We start from the raw sequence: 19,245 nt of genomic DNA on the forward strand, positions 1-19,245 counted from the left end.
ACAAGGGAAACATCTCATCAGATCACTGTCTGTCGCTGTGTGCAGCACAAAAAAAAAAAAAAACCTGAAAGGAGTACACGCCTTAAACTCCAATATGGAAGAATTCTGTCCAGGAGAGTTTGCCTGAGTTAAAATAGTACATTAGATCAAAGGTGGTGTCAGTAAAGACTCCCAAGTTTAGAGGTTCCACCTTTTAACGCCAATTTACTGTAAGATAACAACAGTCTTGCTAATTTCCCTGTAATTATAGACCATTTATCTATTTCTTGTAAGTCAGCGTGTGCTGCAAGGAAACTTAATCAACTCTACTGGGTTTAAATGCAGTAAATAAAGTGGGATCTGGAGTGTACGTTAGGTAGAGTGTGAGTGTACCAAAGTACCAAATGATGGAGTCTTGATCAGCAGTCTTGTGTTTTGATATATGTACCCAGGACTCCCTGGAAAGCTGTATTGATACTGAGCAGATTAATTCCAACTGAAATAAAGCAGTGATTTAAACTACTGCTTTAAAAACTGCTTTTAAGACACTTCCTGTTAGTTTGTCAGATTTGTTGGAACTTTCAGAAATATATGAGATTCCCCAGTTGTAATTACCACTAGACTAGAACTAATGTTTAATCCTAGACTGGGAAATACTTATGAGCATGGCATTAATATTTTCTTCCATAGACGAACGAAAGCAAGAGCAGCTCCTTTTTAAAACTGTACAACTTTATTTACGACGTCCCGCAACAGATCAGCCAAACAGTAAAATTTCATCAAAGTTTTCATCAACAACCAAAAGACTTAGAAAAGGTTAAAAAGAGAACAACATGAGAAAAACAGTCAAAAAAAAACCCATTTGATCTCTCCATCTTGACGTGGTGTCCGTCTCTCCTGGCCATCTGTTTTCTCTCTCTCTTCTTCTCTTTCTGTCAAATTATCTTCCTTTCGGCCTCTGCTTCTCCTCACCGATGGCCAGGGGGTCCAATCAGCTGTCTCGTCGGCCCACTCCGGCATCCGCAATTACACTTGATATTCTGTGGTTGGCTCTCGGGGGTTACCATGGCGGCGACATTGGCTGTGGGTTCTGGAGGTAGGACATCACAACTGCTGAGATGGACAGCCTGCAGACGACAGAAAAAAAACATCATGTCAAGTGTGCGATTATAGTTTGGAAGTCACAATCCGACGGCGCTCGACCATTTTTCCATCTTATTTTAATGAATTTCCTGTTCTGAAGTGCGTTTGGACATAAAGGTTACAGAAACTGTGTAATAATGCCATTTTATTGTATTTAAATAAGAATAAAAACAGAGAGTAAACAGAGAATTATTCAGAGACAAAATTACGAGGCAGTCAAATCCTTTGATAACGTAGTGACACCGATGTATTTTGTCATTACCAGGGTGCAGACGAACAGCACCGCTACCTGAGAATTACTTATTGTTTGCATTTGTTACGGTTTGTGAGCACCTTTCTTTGTGGAGTGTGATTTATTAAAATTACATTTTTTCCATTTATTGCCTATAAAGCAAAAACACACTGCAGTTCTCTTAATTATTCAATGACATATTTTGCTTACAGTTGAGCTGAGGATTGATTTGAACTCAAGTAAAGAATTCATCCGTGAGCCATATGAAGCCACTGTTGGGCAGGTTCACCTGATAACCTTGATGACATAACTGCGCTCCACGGCTCTTTCGTCCCGTGTAGCCAATCACCTTTGTTTAATAACACAGGGATACTTACATCATATCTTTGCTATTGATAAATGTCCTAAAACTGGCCTTGAACCAGCTTCAGCGCACATGAGGCCGGTGCATTTAGTTCAGCGTCTGACATTATTTGCTGAGCCAAACATTTTGTGTTACTAAAACTAGGAGTGCATCAAGCTCGTCTTTAATACAACCTCATCTAGACAATGGACCAAAAGGTTTTTCCTCATTGCAAATCTGTCTGCGAGGCCTGGACAAGTGCCCCTCCTGTAGTACTCTTCTATAAGCAAATGGAAATGCACCAGTCTTGGAGGTCACACAGTTAAAAGCTTTTGGACATTAGAGCTGGCTCATCTGAAGTCCCAATGGCAGCCGCAAGCAAGGTCTAACCTGCAGGTTTAAAACTGCATAATTGAAGACTTCAAATGTAAACACAAAGTGCCTTTATTAGCCCTTTTCCTCAGAGCTGAACTGTACAACATACAGACAGCGATACAGCAACGTATGTGAAATAACTGACCTGATCAATCAATGTAATGAACTGTGTTCCAGTATTTTGCATTACATCAGACAAACCTATTAACAGAGATAAACTTCAATAACTCCTTTCTGTTAGTTTTACAGTTTCTCTTAGTTCTGTAAAAACGATATGACAAATTCTTCAAGATAAGATTCAAGTTAAAGTCTTAACTTCCTCTTGTCTCTTGGACTCACCGCCTCTCTGAACAACACTGTTGGTAAATATGAGCATGCTATGCTTTGCAGTGTGCTGATGTTACAGGACAGCAGCATATATTAGTGTAAAAATGGTGCACAGGGAGGACACACATGTAGCATAGCTTGTATACAGAAACACGTATCGTTGTACACTCACATGAAGCTGCTCATCATCTGCTTGGTGTCCTCTGAGCTTCTGGAGTTTGCAAAGCTTATGAAAGAGCAGTAGACGGCGATCCAGGCACACCACTTCAACTGAAACGCACACGACACACAGGTTAGCTGCACAGGCTTGTGGCAGACTAGAAGGACCAAACTTAATATAACGGGACATTAGATGTTCTTCGAGTTACGGGACATTTCTTTGGAGACAGAGAGACAAACTGAATTATCAGTGGAGATAGATGAACACTTAGGAGATAGAAGAATCGATAAGTATATGATTACTTTCAATTTGGTGTTTGTATACTGGCAAGTACACAAAGATGCCTAATTTGGGATATTACCCGATATACCCGTACACGATTCCCAAACATAGTAACAGCACTCCATGGAAAAAGCTAATCTGAAGGCAATGGGTGGCCCTGAAACTCATTCATATGCACCTGATATTCATACAGTATTTATTTTGGTGTTCCCATTATTTTATACACACCCAGTAAAACATACAGTGCATTTTTATTAGTGTGTGTGTCTGAGCAGCCAGAAAACCCCAAATCTGGCAGAGTGATTGCCAGTCTTTGCCTAACAAATTCAGAGATAGTGTTTAACAATGCAATAAAACAAACAAACAAACAAACAAACAACATGTTACAACAACAAGTAAATTGTCAATTAAACAAATGATGTAGTATTGGACTGGGAGGCCACGCTACCCTGCTGCTGACCCCCCTTTGTTTTGTTTATTGTGCCCTTAGTGCTGAAAGTCAAAAGCTGCCCTTCATTTTTTCATCTAAAAGGTGAGTTTACCTTTAATCTTCTAAATGGAACAATTGGGCTGGACCAAGGTCTACTATTCAGGGGCAACACTCATTTAGTGTGGACATACACACACAAAGACAAACACACACACAAACACACATACACAAAGGTAAATTGGAGTCACAGAGGCTCAGTGTGAGGGCATGTGCACGTGTGTGTGTGTGTGTGTGTGTGTGTGTGTGTGTGTGTGTGTGTCCTTATGTCACCTTGAGCATCAGTCCACACATGCTGAAGATCATGCCGAGCAGGTTCATGTAGTCAGGCGTGGGGTCTTCCAGTGTGGGGTTGGTCTCTGTGCTGGGGGGCTTATATCTACAACACCACAAATGTATATTAACAAAACACACAATGTAACAAGCATTTAATTTTTTTTTTTATATGAGATCTTGTGACTGTTACACACCTCACCCTGTGTTTCTATTACAATATCTCATTACGTCCACATGCGATTCTTGAGCATCTCATTTAAAAGCCACAGGCATTAATCTGCTGCTACGACAGCTTCCGCTTTTCTGGGAAACCTTTCTACAAGATTTCTGAAACTTACTGCAGGGATGCGCTCACATTTAGCCACAAGAGCATTAATGAGGTGGACCACTGATGTTAAGCGAAACAGTCTGGCTCACAGTCAGCGTTTCAGTTCATCCCAAAGGTGTAGACCATTGAAGTTCCTCAACACCAAACTGGAAAGACAATTTCTATGTGGATGTGGCTTTGAGCAAGGGGGAAGTGTCATCTTAATACAGGGAAGGGCCTTAGCCAAACCTGCCACAAAGTGGAAAGTAAACTTTTGTCTAAAATAACAGTGTATACTCAAGTAAGATTTCTCTTGACTGGCAGTAAACCATGATAAACAGCTCAGGGTCAAACATACATTAAGTTTGAATATGATTTGGTCATAAAATTTAACTGACTCAGCAGATTGAATGCAGTGGTCAAACTATACCAGACCACTAGTTAATTATTGTGGCCCTCAAGGAAAGTGTTTCTGACAGTGGTCCCACAAAAAAACTCTAGAAATCAGTGACTATAACCAATTGAATAGAAGCCCAAAGATAAACTTATTTGCTAACTGACTGTCGTGAATGAGACAAGGGCAAACAGCAGTAGGCTAAAACACTACCCATTTGCCAAAACAGTACAGCTCAAGTAAATACACCGACAGCCGACTGCATGTTAACTAATTATCACCATAAAGTGGCTTTTCAATGGTGTATAACGTTAAATCCTAAAGCTGAATCAGCTAACCGCTAAGCCTTTCAGGCTATACCCATGATCAGGTTAGCTAGTTAGCTAGCTCTAAGCTTCCGTTAACCAAGCTTTCTGGCTAGCTAATTCCACAAAGTAACGCTCTATTTTCTGTATAACATACTCACCGTAATATTTTATTTTGTCTCCTCGGATCTGCCATATTGTTGGCGGACATGATATGGTACAATGCCCTCCTGCTGTGGATTATAATGAAGAACTTTAAACTCCGGTGTCCGAGAGACAGCTGACAGCTGACGGGCCTCTTTCCTGAATGGAGACGAGGGGGGTAGTTATATCCGGTAAATTTCAAAATAAAAAAGCATACAGTAGTCCGCAAGCCAAGATGAAACAGGAAAAGGTTTTTGAACTTTTATTTTGACAGTAGTATTTTAACCCAGTGTGCATTGCGCGGACTAGCAAACATAATGGGTGACATGAATGGAAGCCGGTGTTGATAGTTTCAAACTGGGGATAAATTTATTAGATTAATTACTATAATATTCCTTATACTCTATTATACTAGTTGTACCACGAATATCAGCATGACATTCCTCTGAAATTTAACTCGTTTCAAGCAAGTTAACTAAGTAAGTAGCATCGTTAAACTAGATAACGTTTGTTACAACTTTATTACGTTCGGCTGTTTAGTAAAACACGCTAGTTCTGTCTAAAAAAAGCTACCGTTGAAGCCAATAACTTGACCAAAATGTACGTATCCCATAAACTTAAATAACTGTGTTATTTCCTTGTTAACCTCCACTTATTTACTTCAAGGAAGCTATTGAAATGTTTTTATGAGAAGTAGAAGAAATGGGCTAATACAAACCTAGCTTGTAGTTAGTGTATTTACAGCTTGAAAAAGCAAAAAAGAGCATGCAACTGCACCACAATTAACTGTAACAAAGGGAAGCATTTGGCTTACATGTTTTTGTTTTTACTCAGGTTATATCATGGCGTTTCCTCAGCCCAGACCTCAGGCTCCTCAGCTTCCTCAGCATCTGCTCAGGACCATAGACTGTCAGCAAGGAGCTGTCAGGGCAGTTCGCTTTAACGGTAAGAAAGACCCAACAAGTGTATCGTGTTAATGTTGAGATTGGTTTAAACTTATATCCAAGTTATAATAAATGTATACTATAGTCTGACAGCAGTCTAGTTTAGTTATGGTAAATTAAAGGTAAAAGCATGCAAGCCCTGGTTTGATTAATTGATTAATTGATTAGTGATATAGACTAAACCTGGTGCTCTTGGGGGCCCTGGGCAGTTGCTTGCTTTTTCCAGTTGATAATCCAGCCTTGGTGTGAGACCTCCATGTGAGTCACGAGTCATCCACAAAAACGCCATTATCTTACACCTGCCTCTGTCTCATGTCTCCCTGCATGGTCAGCTGATGGGAACTACCTGCTGTCCTGCGGCAGTGACAAATCCCTAAAGCTGTGGAGTGTGAGCAGAGGGACCCTGCTGAAGACATACAGTGGCCATGGATATGAAGTTCTGGATGCTGATGGGTGAGACAGTTGTCACAGCCTCCTCCACAGTGTGCCGGGAGAGTTATTTCAGTAATATGGCACCAAAACGGCAGAATAAATGTAAACTGTAAACACATGAAGAAAGAAGAAATGCTGAAACACTGTGCTGAATAGAAAGATACATGGATAGATTAGGTCCTTAATGTTGTTTCCACTGTTTATTTTGTCCAGCCCTTTGTAGATGGGTTTAAACTGTAGATACTGAACTATACAATACCTCATTAACACAACTCTGGGGCCCCTGGATGAGATAACATTGTTTTTTTTTCCTCATTGGCTGCTTCCACAGTTCCTTTGACAACAGCCAGCTTTGCACCTGCAGCTCTGACAAGACAGTGATCCTGTGGGACGTCGCCACAGGCCAGGTCACACGCAAACTCAGAGGTCATGCTGGGGTCAGTTCTGCTGTTTATAACTCTTGTGTTACCCTATTGCTGTCATTTCCATCTCATTTAAAAACTTTTTCAGGTTTATCTGTTGCAACTACATAGTTTCATGTACTTTATTTTTGTTTGTACTTTTTTTTTAAATTGTTAACTCAAATTTTCTGTTCACAGAAAGTCAACTGTGTCCAGTTCAATGAGGAGGCAACTGTTATCTTGTCTGGTGAGTTCTCACTCAAGTGAAATGTATGTAAATACATGATTCAGTATTCATTGTGTTTCATGTGAAATATCTTACCACATGAACATTGAATGTCTTTCTGGGTTTGTTGGTCTGTATTAATGTTAAATTATGAACAGCTCATCAGCACTAATACTGATCATTAACTGATTCAAAGTGTATTAATATTTCCTCAGTAAAATGTGTATATATTATATATAATCGTGTTCTTGCCTCATTCAGGGTCCATAGATGGGACCGTTAGGTGCTGGGACACCAGGTCCAGAAGATTCGAGCCCATCCAGGTTCTAGACGAGGCTCGGGACGGCATCAGCAGCCTGAAGGTGCTACAACATGAGCTGCTTACAGGGTGAGACAAGTTGACATGTTTTTTTCCTGACTTTAGGATGAATTCATTATGAATTCACAAACTGCTTGTCTCCTGCTCATTCAGTCAAATTCAGTAGAATTCAGTTCAAATTTTAGACTTAGACTTCATTTTAATTTTGTACTGACACACAATATTCTCTGTTTAGATCTGTGGACGGCAGAGTGAGGCGCTATGACCTGCGGATGGGACAGCTGCATGTGGACTTCATCAGCAGTCAGTAAATGTTTTCATAACATCTCTTCAACTATTACTATTATTACTATCACACCATTTGACTATTAATTATCAATCCTCCTTCTACTGAACACAATAACAGTGTTTACCGATATAAAGGACTGAAAGTTACTTTGTCTGCTCTTGAATTGACTTTTATCAACCTCTTTTTATGACCATCGAAATACACCAACACCAATAACCCTGAAATGTTGATATATCACAAAGTAAAAACAATTAGAGACTTTGAGATGGTTAAAAGCATTTCCCTTTAACTTGTGTGTGTTGCAGGTCCCATCACCTGTGTCTGTTTCAGTCAAGACAGTCAGTGCACTCTGAGCTCCAGTTTGGATTCAACAGTCCGACTCCTGGATAAGAGCACGGGGGAGATGCTAGGAGAGTGAGTGCTCATTTAAAATTGCAAAATTTGAACACCAATGTGGCAGCTCGTTCTATATTTATCTCTGTAAACCAGCTCAGCTCACTGTTTAGCAAAAGCTTATGACAGACTGACTTCAGCACCACCAACTAAAACACCTCAGATCTGAGTCAACACCACTGACCCAGCTGCAATCAAAAGTTACAGTGAAAATTACACCATTCATTAAGGTAGTATTTATTGATTGTAAATGTCTGTTATTTTGTCCTGATGCTCTGCTTTGTTTGTTTTACTCAGGTATACAGGACATAAGATGAAGGGCTACAAGCTGGACTGCTGCCTGTCCAGTAAAGACACGCATGTCCTGAGCTGCTCAGAGGACGGACACGTCTACTGCTGGGACCTGGTGGAGGTAAGCATGCAGTTAAATGTGTTTCCAAAGTGTAATTAACATAACAGGTTTAATAGTTTCATAGAATGCAGGTAAGACAGATTTACAGGCGAAAGAAAATCTTTTTACTAAAAGCTATCTATCTACTAAATGTAATCCAAATATGGTCGAACGTTATATAAAGAGCAGCAACAGAAAGCAAACTGAAAACATACTGTTCAACTCTAATGTTCCGGTGACTTCCAGGGGTCTTTGTCCTTGAAGCTGCCAGTGGGAAAAGCTGTTGTCCAGTCGCTGTCCTTCCACCCGACAGAGACCTGCCTCCTGACTGCCATGGAGGGGCGTGTCCAGGTGTGGGGGGCGGAGCCAGAGGAGACAGAGGAGGACGCGATGGCCACATAGAGAGAGTGAAAGCAGTCAAAAGCAGACAGCGTTTACACACTGAGAGGACTGTTTTCTCTTATTCCAGCAACAAACAGTCTGTAAACATCACAACTTTAAAACCTGATAAACCTTATGGTGGCGTGAAATTTAGTTTCAAATCTAGTTTTTATGAAGCAAATGCTGGCGCAAATAATATTAAGATTAAAAGGCTGATGCTGAACTTTGGCTCACAGACCTGCAGAGAATATGTTCTGGATGTGAATCTAATTTTTTTTTTTTTTTATTTCAGTTCATGAGGGAATCTAAAGGATCTTTGACTTTTGTACGTGTGTGAAACATTGATATATTTTTATACAAAACCTTGAATAAACACTTTGTTGTGTAAATTACACCAAATTGTGTCATTTCAATTTCTACACCAATGAAATTCCCACAAACACTGATTAGTTCTGTACAAGTTTATCTTTATTGTACTGTACACACAATGAACACAGAGATGAGCACATTACAAAATAAATTAATCTGCATGACAAAACAATGACATCAAATAAATAAATAACTTATCTTACATAAATACTTTTTTTTTTTAAACTGGATGGACCTTTTGACGAAGAAGTCTGAATTGTAAAGAGCTTCACTCGGCTTGCGTGGTGTATCTACGCAGCTTCGTACATATGATATGTTTTATTGTTAACCCCCAAAAATTGCACTGAAGATTTTTAAATAAATACATGTCAGCTTATTTACAAAAAATAGTCAAGTAGTTGTTTTTTTTTTGTTGAATCATGTCTCTGTTCTGCCCTTTTTTACACCACTTTGTCAGAAAGTTAGTTCAGCTGACGTAGGCAATGCTTTCATTTATAAAAAAAAAAAAAAAGTATTTACATTTAAAGAGCACATTTCTGATTCTGTATATTCAGATGAAAAATCCCTTTACTAGAATGCTGACTGTTCATGAACTAAGAAAAGCAGCCAGATTTTTTTTTTGTCTTTAGCTTGACTGCTATCAGAATAGTTTTTTAAAGCTTGCATGAGCCACAAGTAATAAAATTGTAATCCTGTTGAGGCCCATGAGATCACCAACAAAACTGGATTGATGAGGTTTTCACCCAAAAGTGACAGAGAAGTTCTTGCTCACTGATTTTGACATAGATAACTTCATAAGAAAAGGTTTCAGCTTCCTCAGTGGTATGTCATGTCGGACTTATAAACTCTTCACTTACAGACATTACGAGAGAACCTGCCAGCAAACTATCCTCCGCCCGCACCTTCTTACCTCCCCCTTCACCCATGTACATGCAGCCCTCTTCCCTCTCAACTGCCCCCTTCACCCATCTACGCTCAGCCATCTAGCCCACACAGCTGCAGCCCGCGGCCGACAGCTTCTCCACCTTGTGCCAGCGGTGCGAGTTATCGAGGAAGGCCATGTCCTCGTGGTGGGTGGGCCTGCAGCAGGGCGCGTTGTGCCACAGCTCCCCGGGCGCCGGGTGTGGGAGCACCCCACTGACCAGCAGGTTAGTGAGGGTGAGGTCGTGGTTGGAGAGAACCCGGGGACACTTCCCGCTGCAGTACTTGAAGAGGACAGTCTCGTCCGAGTCGTAGCCCAGCCCCAGGTCTCGAACCTGCAGCAGGATGGAGCGCAGGCCGCACTGGGACTCAGTCGTTGAGCGGCGTGACCGGACTGGGATCGGGATGCTGGGATGGGGTGATGGCCCGACTCCAGAAGCTTCTGTTTGGCTGTCCTCATCAGCTGGATATCTGCTTCTTTTGTCCTCATTTGGAGACGTGTGTGGAGATGCTGTTTCTCGTTTCTGATCTAGAAAAGGCAGAAAGAGTTATGCATACATCTGATGTACAAAAACAATAAAAAATACTCTTAACTGACAGCAAAGGGCAACTGATTTCAATAACTGATTTCAAGTCCAAATTGAAGCACCAGTTATTTACACTCTAACTAAAAATGTATAACTTCTGAGAGGCAGAAAAAATGTTTAAAGTAATAAACATCCAAGACTGGACACAATATTTAACACATTAGTCTCAATACAAGCAAAAATTAGATTTTAAACAAAAGGTCATAGGTCACGACCTTCACTTACCGATCAGTGATCTCAGCCAGTGGCCTTCTCCCCTCTGGACACAAAACAGAATCACAGCCAGCTTCAGTAGGGACCTCATCGCTAGAGTCTGCTCTTCGTCGGTGCCGCCGTTGCTCAAAAATGAACCAGACACGTTTGTGTTTGTATGTCTGCGAGTATCTGCGGGTGCAAGTGATGCTGAAGATGCAGACGAGTCACGACCTCCAATATATAGCCCTCGGAGATTAAGGGGGGGGGGGGGGGGTGAAGGGATGAGACGAGGTGTAGGGGGGAGACAGACACTAACCCGTTACTTGCCAACAGACTATCCCACTCACCTGAGCCTGACAGGGAGCGTAGGAGGGCAGGCGGGCGCTTGACCCAGAATTTGTCCTGTTGGGATTATCTAATTGGTGTAAATCACCGGTTTATTGTTGAGTTTCTCCCAGATGTTTTTCCAGAGGATGTTGGCCCCTGGCAATATGGATTCCCAGAGTTTCGAGGTTTCTTAAATGCTGTGAAGGAGAGGACAATGATGTCACTTTGATGATGCTGAGAAGTATGTGCGATAAATGAATCAGTAGATAGGCAGCTGTGGGAAGACGGATAAGCAGAAGACGGGTTATCAATGCGTGAGGAAACGTAAAGAAAGAGCTGCAGTGAAAGTTTAAAAAAAAAAAAAAAAAGGCAGGATGAGTCATTGTGGAATGTCTTAAAATAGGCCCCTGTTATATGTGTAACGTTACTGCCGAGGAGTGATACAAGAAAACAAAACAAAAAAAACTTTAAAAGGTCAAACACCGAAGAAGAAAGGGCCTGTTTCAGCAGACATTCCACAATGGGTGACTCGTCTCGAGCTACTCCATAAATTGAGGGATTTCATCAGCAACGTGCGGCTGACATGTAGAATATGTAGAATATGCATTATGTAACGGTTTAGGGCCCTAACAGACAGACAGTCAGTGGAATTTGGAGTTTGCGAGAAAGTGCATATTTGGACTGTGTTTCTGCCATCCAGGTGCAGGTCAGACACCTCAGTGCGCCTTATTTAGCAGCTGGTGTTGTTCAGGCTGAGACGATGAAATGGACACGAATGTGTGAGCTCCTAAAACATTTGAAATTTATTCTGGCCCCCCTATGTATAGGCTATTTTCCACACAAACACACCGGGACACTTGCCATTGTTAATTATTAGTAGCACCTTCAAATGTGTGAAAATGCTGTATGACATTGAAAAAGTTTCTGTCCTGTGAAAACTTCACACCAGGCAATGAAGAGTGATCAGTCCACAAGGTATTTAAATGTGTTTGGAAAACACTGGTGTGAATGTTGGTGTTCATGAAAGACAAAGGAGGAAACAAGGACTGCAACAATGTATTATCCTTATTATTTACAGTTTTTGTAAGTGAGATTTTAAACAACGATTTTGAGAGCGAACAATTATTTTAGCAGATAACTGAGTCACAGTTTTATCTGTTCTTTGTTTTGGTTGCTAGTCTGGAAACGCGTGTATGTTAGTGAGTGTCACTCCCTCCTGTTAAAATTTGGCAGAGGTGCAGCAGGAGGAAGTGTTCAGGTGAAAGCCACCATCCAGAATTTCCTCCATGGGATGAACCACGGTTCACGATGAGACCAGAACACAGGTGGACTGGCTGCGGGGGACTACTGGTTCAACTCCCGGCCAGCCGGTGAACCGTCAAAACATCTGTAAAGTTTTCTACCAGTTCCGTCATTGTCTTCACCAACTCCGTCAGTGTTTTTACTAGCTCCTTTGTGTCTTTACCGGCTGCCTCAGTGTCTATACCGTCTCTGTCAGTGTCATTCCTGTGACCGTGGTCCTAGTTGATAAATCCAAGGCTGAATTTGTGTCCCAGTCCGACCTTGGAGCCACTACTGGTCTGGCTTTCCTGAAACTCAGACTTCCTTGACTCCTCCATGTGTAAGCTACATAATAACCCTAACCCTTACATGTCTGTTTTCATTAGTGACTGGTACAGTATGCATGATAACGTTAGCTAGCTTGCTCTTCCCCATATTGTAATTGTGTTGAGCAAATGTTGCTATCGCTAGCTGGCTAACTGTCAGCATTTTCATGTAGCATATCACAGCAATGCTAGCGTAGGCTAACGATAAGCATGACTATCCCTGATTGAAGATTTCCATCAAAACAATGCAGATTAATTTGTGCCAGAGGGGGTTTTCTTAGCTCTGATTCTTTCCTAAATTGAAGTCTGTTTTAATAGGATTTAAATAATCTCAGACAGTTCAGGTTTCAGTTACAGTATGTTGCTTAAACAAACAGCAAACACACTGTTTTTCAGACTCACTCAGTCACTCAAACTTTTCTTGATGCTAGTCTTCTCAACACTTACTTATATTGCATAGTGTACATATTTGTATTATATTTAAACTTTTTCACATTTTTATTACAAATATTTTATTGTAATTTTTTTCTATTTATATTTAAGCTATCTGACCTGCAGCACTTGCTTTTGCTTTATCTTTTTTTATATTTCTTCTATGTTTATTGTTATGCACCAAAACACCAAAGCAAATTCCTCAGATATGAAAATGTACTTCAAATACAAATACTTTGTACAGGGACAGCGCACAATGATGAATATCCCTGCAAATTTGCCAGAGTTAGCCAAGAAGCTAATTTGTCCCTCAAATTAAATTGAAAAAATATCAATAAAAGAAACAATTTTTAAGATGAATACAAGCACATGGAACATGAACGTGGGTAAACAAAGGAATAAAGGCTAAAGATAAGAGAGTCAAACAGTTCGTTTATCATGAAATATACATTACAACCCAGGCAATAAATACAGTAATCAAAACAAAGAACATTACTTTCACTGGGTTTTCTTAATGCCTGACTCCTGGTTTCACTTAGTTATATATAGACAAGGGGAGTGTGTCCAATGAGATTTTAAGTTTATTTATTGCTCTTAAACAGCCTCATTTCTCATGTATTATAGCTCTGTTGATATGAATTAGAAAGGAATCATCTCTAGATCTTGAACTAATACGCTTCCACGAAATTTACTGCCAGGAATTTCAATAATTCTTTCAGGGATAACTTTTAGAGGGACTGCACTAAATTACTTATTCAAATGAAAAATGACCATGTATTTTTAAGCGAGCTCTTCCTCAGTAAAAGCCCAGTCCACTCAACTAGTCGGATTCTAATTTGAGCAAATTTTGGCCTTAAACACTGGTGTTAATTCACGTTTTATTATTTCATTCTGCAAAGCACTAATTATGTAACATACAGTGCATTCGGAAAGTATTCAGACCCCTTTATCACGTTTTCTTATGTTGCAGCCTTATGCTAAAATTTTTATAAAAATCATTTTTTCCCTCATCAATCTACACTCAATACCCCATGATGACAAAGTGAAAGCAGAATTTCAGAAAAAATGAAATATCACAGCGACATAAATATTCAGACACTTTGCTGTAACACTTGGGATTTAGTTCAGGTTCCTCCATTTCTCTTGATGAAGGTCAGAGCAAAAAGACCGGATTGTGTCGAGGCTATAAAGGCTACAAAAAAAAAATCACAGATCATGACAGAGCATGATCCTTAAGTGGAAGAAGTGTGAAACAAGCAGGATTCTTCCTAGAACTGGCCGCCCAGCCAAACTGAGCAATCACTGGAGACGGGCCTTGGTGAGAGAGGTGACGAAGAACCTGATGGTCACTGGCTTAAGTCCAGAGATCCTGTGTGAAGATGGGAGAAACTTCTCGAGACAACCATCAGTGTAGCACTCCAGCGACCTGGGCTTTATGGCAGAGTGGCCACACAGACACCTGTGCAACAACAACAAAAAAAAAGCAGCTAAAGGACTGCCAGGCTGTAAGGAACAAGATTCTCTGGTCTGATGAAACCACGACTCAACTATTCGGCCTCAGTTCTGTCATGTCTGAAGGCAACGAGGCGTGACGCTCAGGATTGGTTGTTTTATTCACCTCATGCAAACACTGCACCAGCTGAAGTCAAAACTCCACCTGGACAAAACTATGTTTGGGGATAAAAGTTTATTCATTCTTGACCATAGGAACATTGTGAGTTACAAAATTACTACAAAATTTTTTTAGGTTTTTCAGAGCTTTCAGCCCCAATCCATGGTCTTCATTGTCTAACTCGAACTAGCTGAGGTATCATCGTATGATCAAAGAGCGGTCTGTGAACACCAGACCAAAACCGCTCGCAGCAGGGAAGGGGTCAAGGGTCACTGCCCAGAAGTCAGTGGACGGCAGAAGAAAAATCAAGAAGGCCTGTCACAGTGAGGGGGGGTCCATTTATGACCACCTGATATCATGTAGGTGACATTCACCCACCCAGTGACACCTGAACCAGTTAATTTGCTGCACCAACTTTCAAAGTGAAATAAAGGGAATGTGTGTAAAGCTCGTCTTTATGGCAATGAGCAAGTTGACGTGTCAGATTCAAGACTTAACACTGAACCACTCTACGTGGACCGCTGGACCTGGTGGTCCTTTTTTAGAAATCACTAAATGCAGGAAACACACAGGAAAGCTGACTGAAGAGCTGTGCAGGTGGTAATACACTAAACCCAACTTTGATTACTGTACTGTACAGTACATTGGGCGGCTTCCTGGGGCCACTGCATATAACCTCTCTCTTTTCTGCACATTTTGTGAATATAAGTTCGTTGTCGGCCTGCACAGAGGTCCGCTTAACTCAGCTCTGCTCAGGCAATCGAATCCCTTCTCACGGAAAGCTTGCATTTCCCGGTAATTTGCACTGAAAACAAGCGCATGAAAGGGCAAAGGGCCTGACACATTCCTTCCACCTCTCCAAGAGACAGGAGGAACGAGGGCCAAGTGAGAGATGAAAAGACAAGGGGGGGGGCAGAGGAGGTGGCGGGAGAAATACAGTGGAGATAGAGCGATCCCTTTGGATTACGGCCTGCAGAACCAGTCTGGAATTCAGCCTTGTCAGAAGACAGGAATGGAAGGAACGTGGCATCAATATCTGCAAAAGAAGAAAAAAAGAAAAGAGACAAAATGTTGATATAGCGGTCAACCCGGCCAGATCCAAACACACTGCCCAACACTTTTCCATAACTAGATACGCATCAGTTGAAAAAGTGACAACCTATTCTGATACAACTATTCACATCACAAGCTTGAAACAAAGCAGGGTACCTTTAGATGTAAGTTTCACCCTCCACTTTAAATCGTTAACAGAGAGTTTAGATTGCCTAAGTACATGTTTGTCTATTTTAGCAAGTTAAAATGTATATGTATGATTTTGAATAAATTTCAACCTATGAAAACTGAGCAGTATGACCAGTCATCTACTGGTGGCCACTGCAGCTCCACTCAACAATATTCCCAGGGCCCAGGTTTTTTGTAGCGGCGACCTGGGCCGTTGACAGTTTCCTTCACAAACGTCAGCATCAGCTGGACTCTAGTCTACTTTTAACAAGGCATCATAGATCTGTAAGCGTAGAATCTCTCCCTCAAGCGCTCCGTCTCCTCTGCATTACTGCACGCTCAGTAATAAATTAATAAATAAATCATCTACTTTTAAGGACTGAGACATATCATGACCCGACCATGACAATTAAAATGAAATAACTGAGCTTATGACAAATTCATTAAAAGCTATATCTCATGTTTAGACCCGCTGCTCCTAATCACATAACATCCATTTTTTCTTTTCTGTTGAAGTACTTGATGAGAAGATGTATAAGTTTAGTAGTAGCTACTGTTGAGCCCAGCACAGTTTGACAGACTGCTAAAGCTCAGGTATGACTGCAGACTGGGCTAAATGTAGCTTGAGTTAATGCCAAGACTGATACAGAGAGGTAAAAATAGAGCGGGGGGGGGGGTAAGTATGGAGAAGCTGTGAGATTTAAAGGTTAAAATATACTCGTTGTCACTGTTTATGAAAATTAAATATTTTATTCTTGAGACAAACTAAGGTATCTGTCCAACGTGATGATTTTTAACAGAAATGTTTTCAACTGAAGCGACAGATAATACTATTATTACACTGTATTTACATGTGCTTCTGATCAGTGTTACTGTAACCTCTGCAGCAGTGTCAACAAGATAAACCTGAAGCATTTGTTCCCCATGATGAATTAAGGTTTTATCACTCCAACAGCCATGTAGGAAAACAGGAAGTGATTACAAGACATTACATGTTACATTAACACTGTATGAATACTGATTGGTATGAGGTCTGCTGTGCATTCCTAGGTGAGCTGGTCAGACAGTCAGTCCATATAGGGCTCGTCTGAGCCGAGCCGGGCGGGAATGTGGGGAGCAGCCTTCCTGTAACTGGAAATATTCAGAGAGGATTTAGCCTTGGAATCTGAAGCTCGCACAGAGCTGCTCCTGTTTACGCTGTAAATCTGCTGGTCAGAGCTGAGACACTCCAGCGTGTGTGATCACGGCCAAAGAATCCCGCAGGTTTTTAACTCTGACAACACACACCCCTCCTCTGCTTGAGGATTGTGCAAGTCAGTGACATCAGCTGCAGGCACCTGGACCACGTCATCCACGCCACCACACTAACTGCCAGTGGGCCCCTCCAATCAGCGTTCATCACCATTATGCAATAAATATTCTGACACCACCAAAAAATGTACGAAATCTAAACTTTTTATTTACTTTTTATTTTTATTCCAACTGTTCACATTAAAAGGATTTTCAAAAAAATGTAAAGAATAAATAATAGAATAAAAACCAAACTAAATAACTTAAATCTTGGCACATTGTAAATAATCCACATTATAGGGCCTGTGCTCGTCAACACTTAAAGCACCTTTAGGGAGGGATATTAGTGTTTAGAGTTTAGATGCACATTGAGGAGCTGCTTGAAAAACAAGACAGTTATATAGACAAAAAGTCAGTTGAGTTTAATTTAATTATCTTTAAATAAAAAAATATATATCTTGCATGTATGTGTAGCTTTCCTGGAAATATCAGCTGCTGACATGTCATTGCAAATCATTTTAGAGACGTTTCCTATGGACACTGAATAAAAGCCATTCAGACACAAATGGAATTGAATTGAATTGATCCACAGGTTTTATTTAAACAAACACCATCCTTCCACAAAATTATATTTTTATAGTGCAAGCAGAAAACCTCGTGCAAAAATATTTTTTCTTTCATTAAATGACAAACATATTGTAAGTAATGGCTTCAGAAAAATAAATCACATCTCAAAACAGAAAAGACAAACTATAAATGAAGCTCAGTTCGCAGTTTGTTTTTTTAGGTTCCTGTCAACCAAACCAAACAGGCCACATGTCCAAAACTTCGACTTGACCGAGACGAAAATCTTTATGCGACACCATGATTTCCAAAAACAAAGTTGGAAATGATAATATATTAGAAGTGCTCTTATCGAGTATCTGCTGTCCTTATAATACTGGTGTAAACTCCTTCATGAAACTCTACACAGTTAAAGGTGTAGTGAGGGCATTAGTGAGTCCATGTGTGTCCACAGCAGGGCTGCACAGCAAGGACGTATCCTGCAGGAGGGACACCAACTCAACAGGTGTAGGTGGGTCAGTCTTTTTCTCTTTTTCAGACCCTCTGTTTGATTCAGGCTTCTGGCGCTTTTTGCAGATCACTCTCTTTGTGTCACTGTAACCGCTTAACCTGGAAGCAAGGGATCTTTTGGGATAAGGTTTCCTCTGTTTCCTCCTCTCCGGGTCGTGGACAACACTGTGACGCTGGAGGCTCTGCTTCATGGCGAAGGTCTTCCCGCAGCCTGTGTGCGTGCAGGTGAAGGGCTTCAGCTCCTCGTGGAAGGAGCTGATGTGACTCTGCAGGTTGAAGGTCGTGGTGAATGACCTGTCACATCCGTCCCTGGGGCACTTGAAAACAACCCGCGTCTCAGAGTGGACGTGCTGATGCTGATGCAGGAACCAAGAGTCCCTGAACGCCTTGCTGCACTGGTCACACTTCAGGATGCGCCTGTGCTGCTCCTTCCTGTGCTTCAGGTGCTCAGTCCACGTCTTTCCTGTGAAGGTGCAGCCCTCCTCCTTGCAGGGGTAACCTCTGTGCACCTTCTCATGTCGCTTCAGCTTGCTGGGGAAAGCGAATCTCATCTGGCAGCCTTCATAAGTGCACTGATAAGGGGGCAGCTGTGTGTGCTGCTCACACATGTGAGCCTTTAGCTGCTTGTGTTTCCTGAACTCGAGCCCGCAGCCCTCAAATTTACACACATACTTCTTCTGCTCCTGGGAGTGAGCGCGGCTGATGTGTCTGGTCCGGTTTGAGTTCGTGGTGAAGGCCTCCGCACAGTCGTCCACGGTGCAGGTAAAAGGCTTCACACCGCTGTGGCTGAGCTCGTGTCTTCCCAGGTGATAGGGGCTGCAGAAGGACTTGCTGCACCCGTCGTGCTCACACTTGTACGGCTTCACCCCCGTGTGTTTACACAAGTGAGCGTCCAGTTTCCACTGTTTGTTATAAGCCGACGAGCAGTCGGTAAACGAGCAGATGTAACGTTTATGCGGGTCCGGTTTAGTTTCCATTTCTGCGGCATTGAGATATTAAAGCTATTATTGAAAATGTTTCCCTCTAGTCTGAGCTCCGACCACGTTTTCTGTCCTTACACCGGTACTTCCTGTAATCGTG

General features: G+C 41.4%; 4 protein-coding genes across 6 annotated transcripts; 1 reads left to right on the top strand and 3 right to left on the bottom strand.

The window, feature by feature from the left end:
- Nucleotides 1–690: 690 nt before the first annotated feature.
- wdr83os (WD repeat domain 83 opposite strand) lies at nt 691–4,922 on the bottom strand. The gene is made up of 4 exons (XM_022764461.1): nt 4,772–4,922; nt 3,602–3,707; nt 2,572–2,669; nt 691–1,106 (listed from the first exon to the last, which is right to left on the bottom strand). Exons 1-4 carry the CDS (start codon nt 4,819–4,821, stop codon nt 1,040–1,042), a joined length of 321 nt encoding a protein of 106 aa, XP_022620182.1. The 5' UTR covers nt 4,822–4,922; the 3' UTR covers nt 691–1,039.
- A 159-nt stretch (nt 4,923–5,081) lies between these two features.
- wdr83 (WD repeat domain 83) lies at nt 5,082–8,891 on the top strand. Of its 3 annotated transcripts, none has more exons than XM_022764470.1 (10): nt 5,082–5,233; nt 5,589–5,699; nt 6,031–6,151; nt 6,462–6,567; nt 6,730–6,778; nt 7,019–7,145; nt 7,312–7,379; nt 7,671–7,779; nt 8,056–8,170; nt 8,396–8,891. In XM_022764470.1, the coding sequence occupies exons 2-10, from the start codon at nt 5,597–5,599 to the stop codon at nt 8,549–8,551; spliced, it is 954 nt and encodes a 317-aa protein (XP_022620191.1). In that variant the 5' UTR covers nt 5,082–5,233; nt 5,589–5,596; the 3' UTR covers nt 8,552–8,891. The 3 variants fall into 3 exon arrangements, with proteins under 3 accessions (XP_022620191.1, XP_022620194.1, XP_022620192.1); XM_022764473.1 differs by having other exon boundaries at nt 8,414–8,891; XM_022764471.1 differs by lacking the exon at nt 5,082–5,233 and adding an exon at nt 5,244–5,354.
- Nucleotides 8,892–9,882: 991 nt separating this feature from the next.
- LOC111235871 (persephin-like) lies at nt 9,883–10,711 on the bottom strand. Its single transcript, XM_022764441.1, has 2 exons — nt 10,633–10,711; nt 9,883–10,349 (listed from the first exon to the last, which is right to left on the bottom strand). The coding sequence occupies exons 1-2, from the start codon at nt 10,709–10,711 to the stop codon at nt 9,883–9,885; spliced, it is 546 nt and encodes a 181-aa protein (XP_022620162.1).
- A 6,642-nt stretch (nt 10,712–17,353) lies between these two features.
- LOC111235885 (transcription factor IIIA-like) lies at nt 17,354–19,230 on the bottom strand. Its single transcript, XM_022764455.1, has one exon. It carries the CDS (start codon nt 19,140–19,142, stop codon nt 18,057–18,059), a length of 1,086 nt encoding a protein of 361 aa, XP_022620176.1. The 5' UTR covers nt 19,143–19,230; the 3' UTR covers nt 17,354–18,056.
- Nucleotides 19,231–19,245: the final 15 nt, after the last annotated feature.

This window comes from Seriola dumerili, unplaced genomic scaffold (genome assembly GCF_002260705.1).
Source record: "Seriola dumerili isolate Sdu_G_001 unplaced genomic scaffold, Sdu_1.0 BDQW01000538.1, whole genome shotgun sequence".
Lineage (NCBI taxonomy): Eukaryota > Metazoa > Chordata > Actinopteri > Carangiformes > Carangidae > Seriola > Seriola dumerili.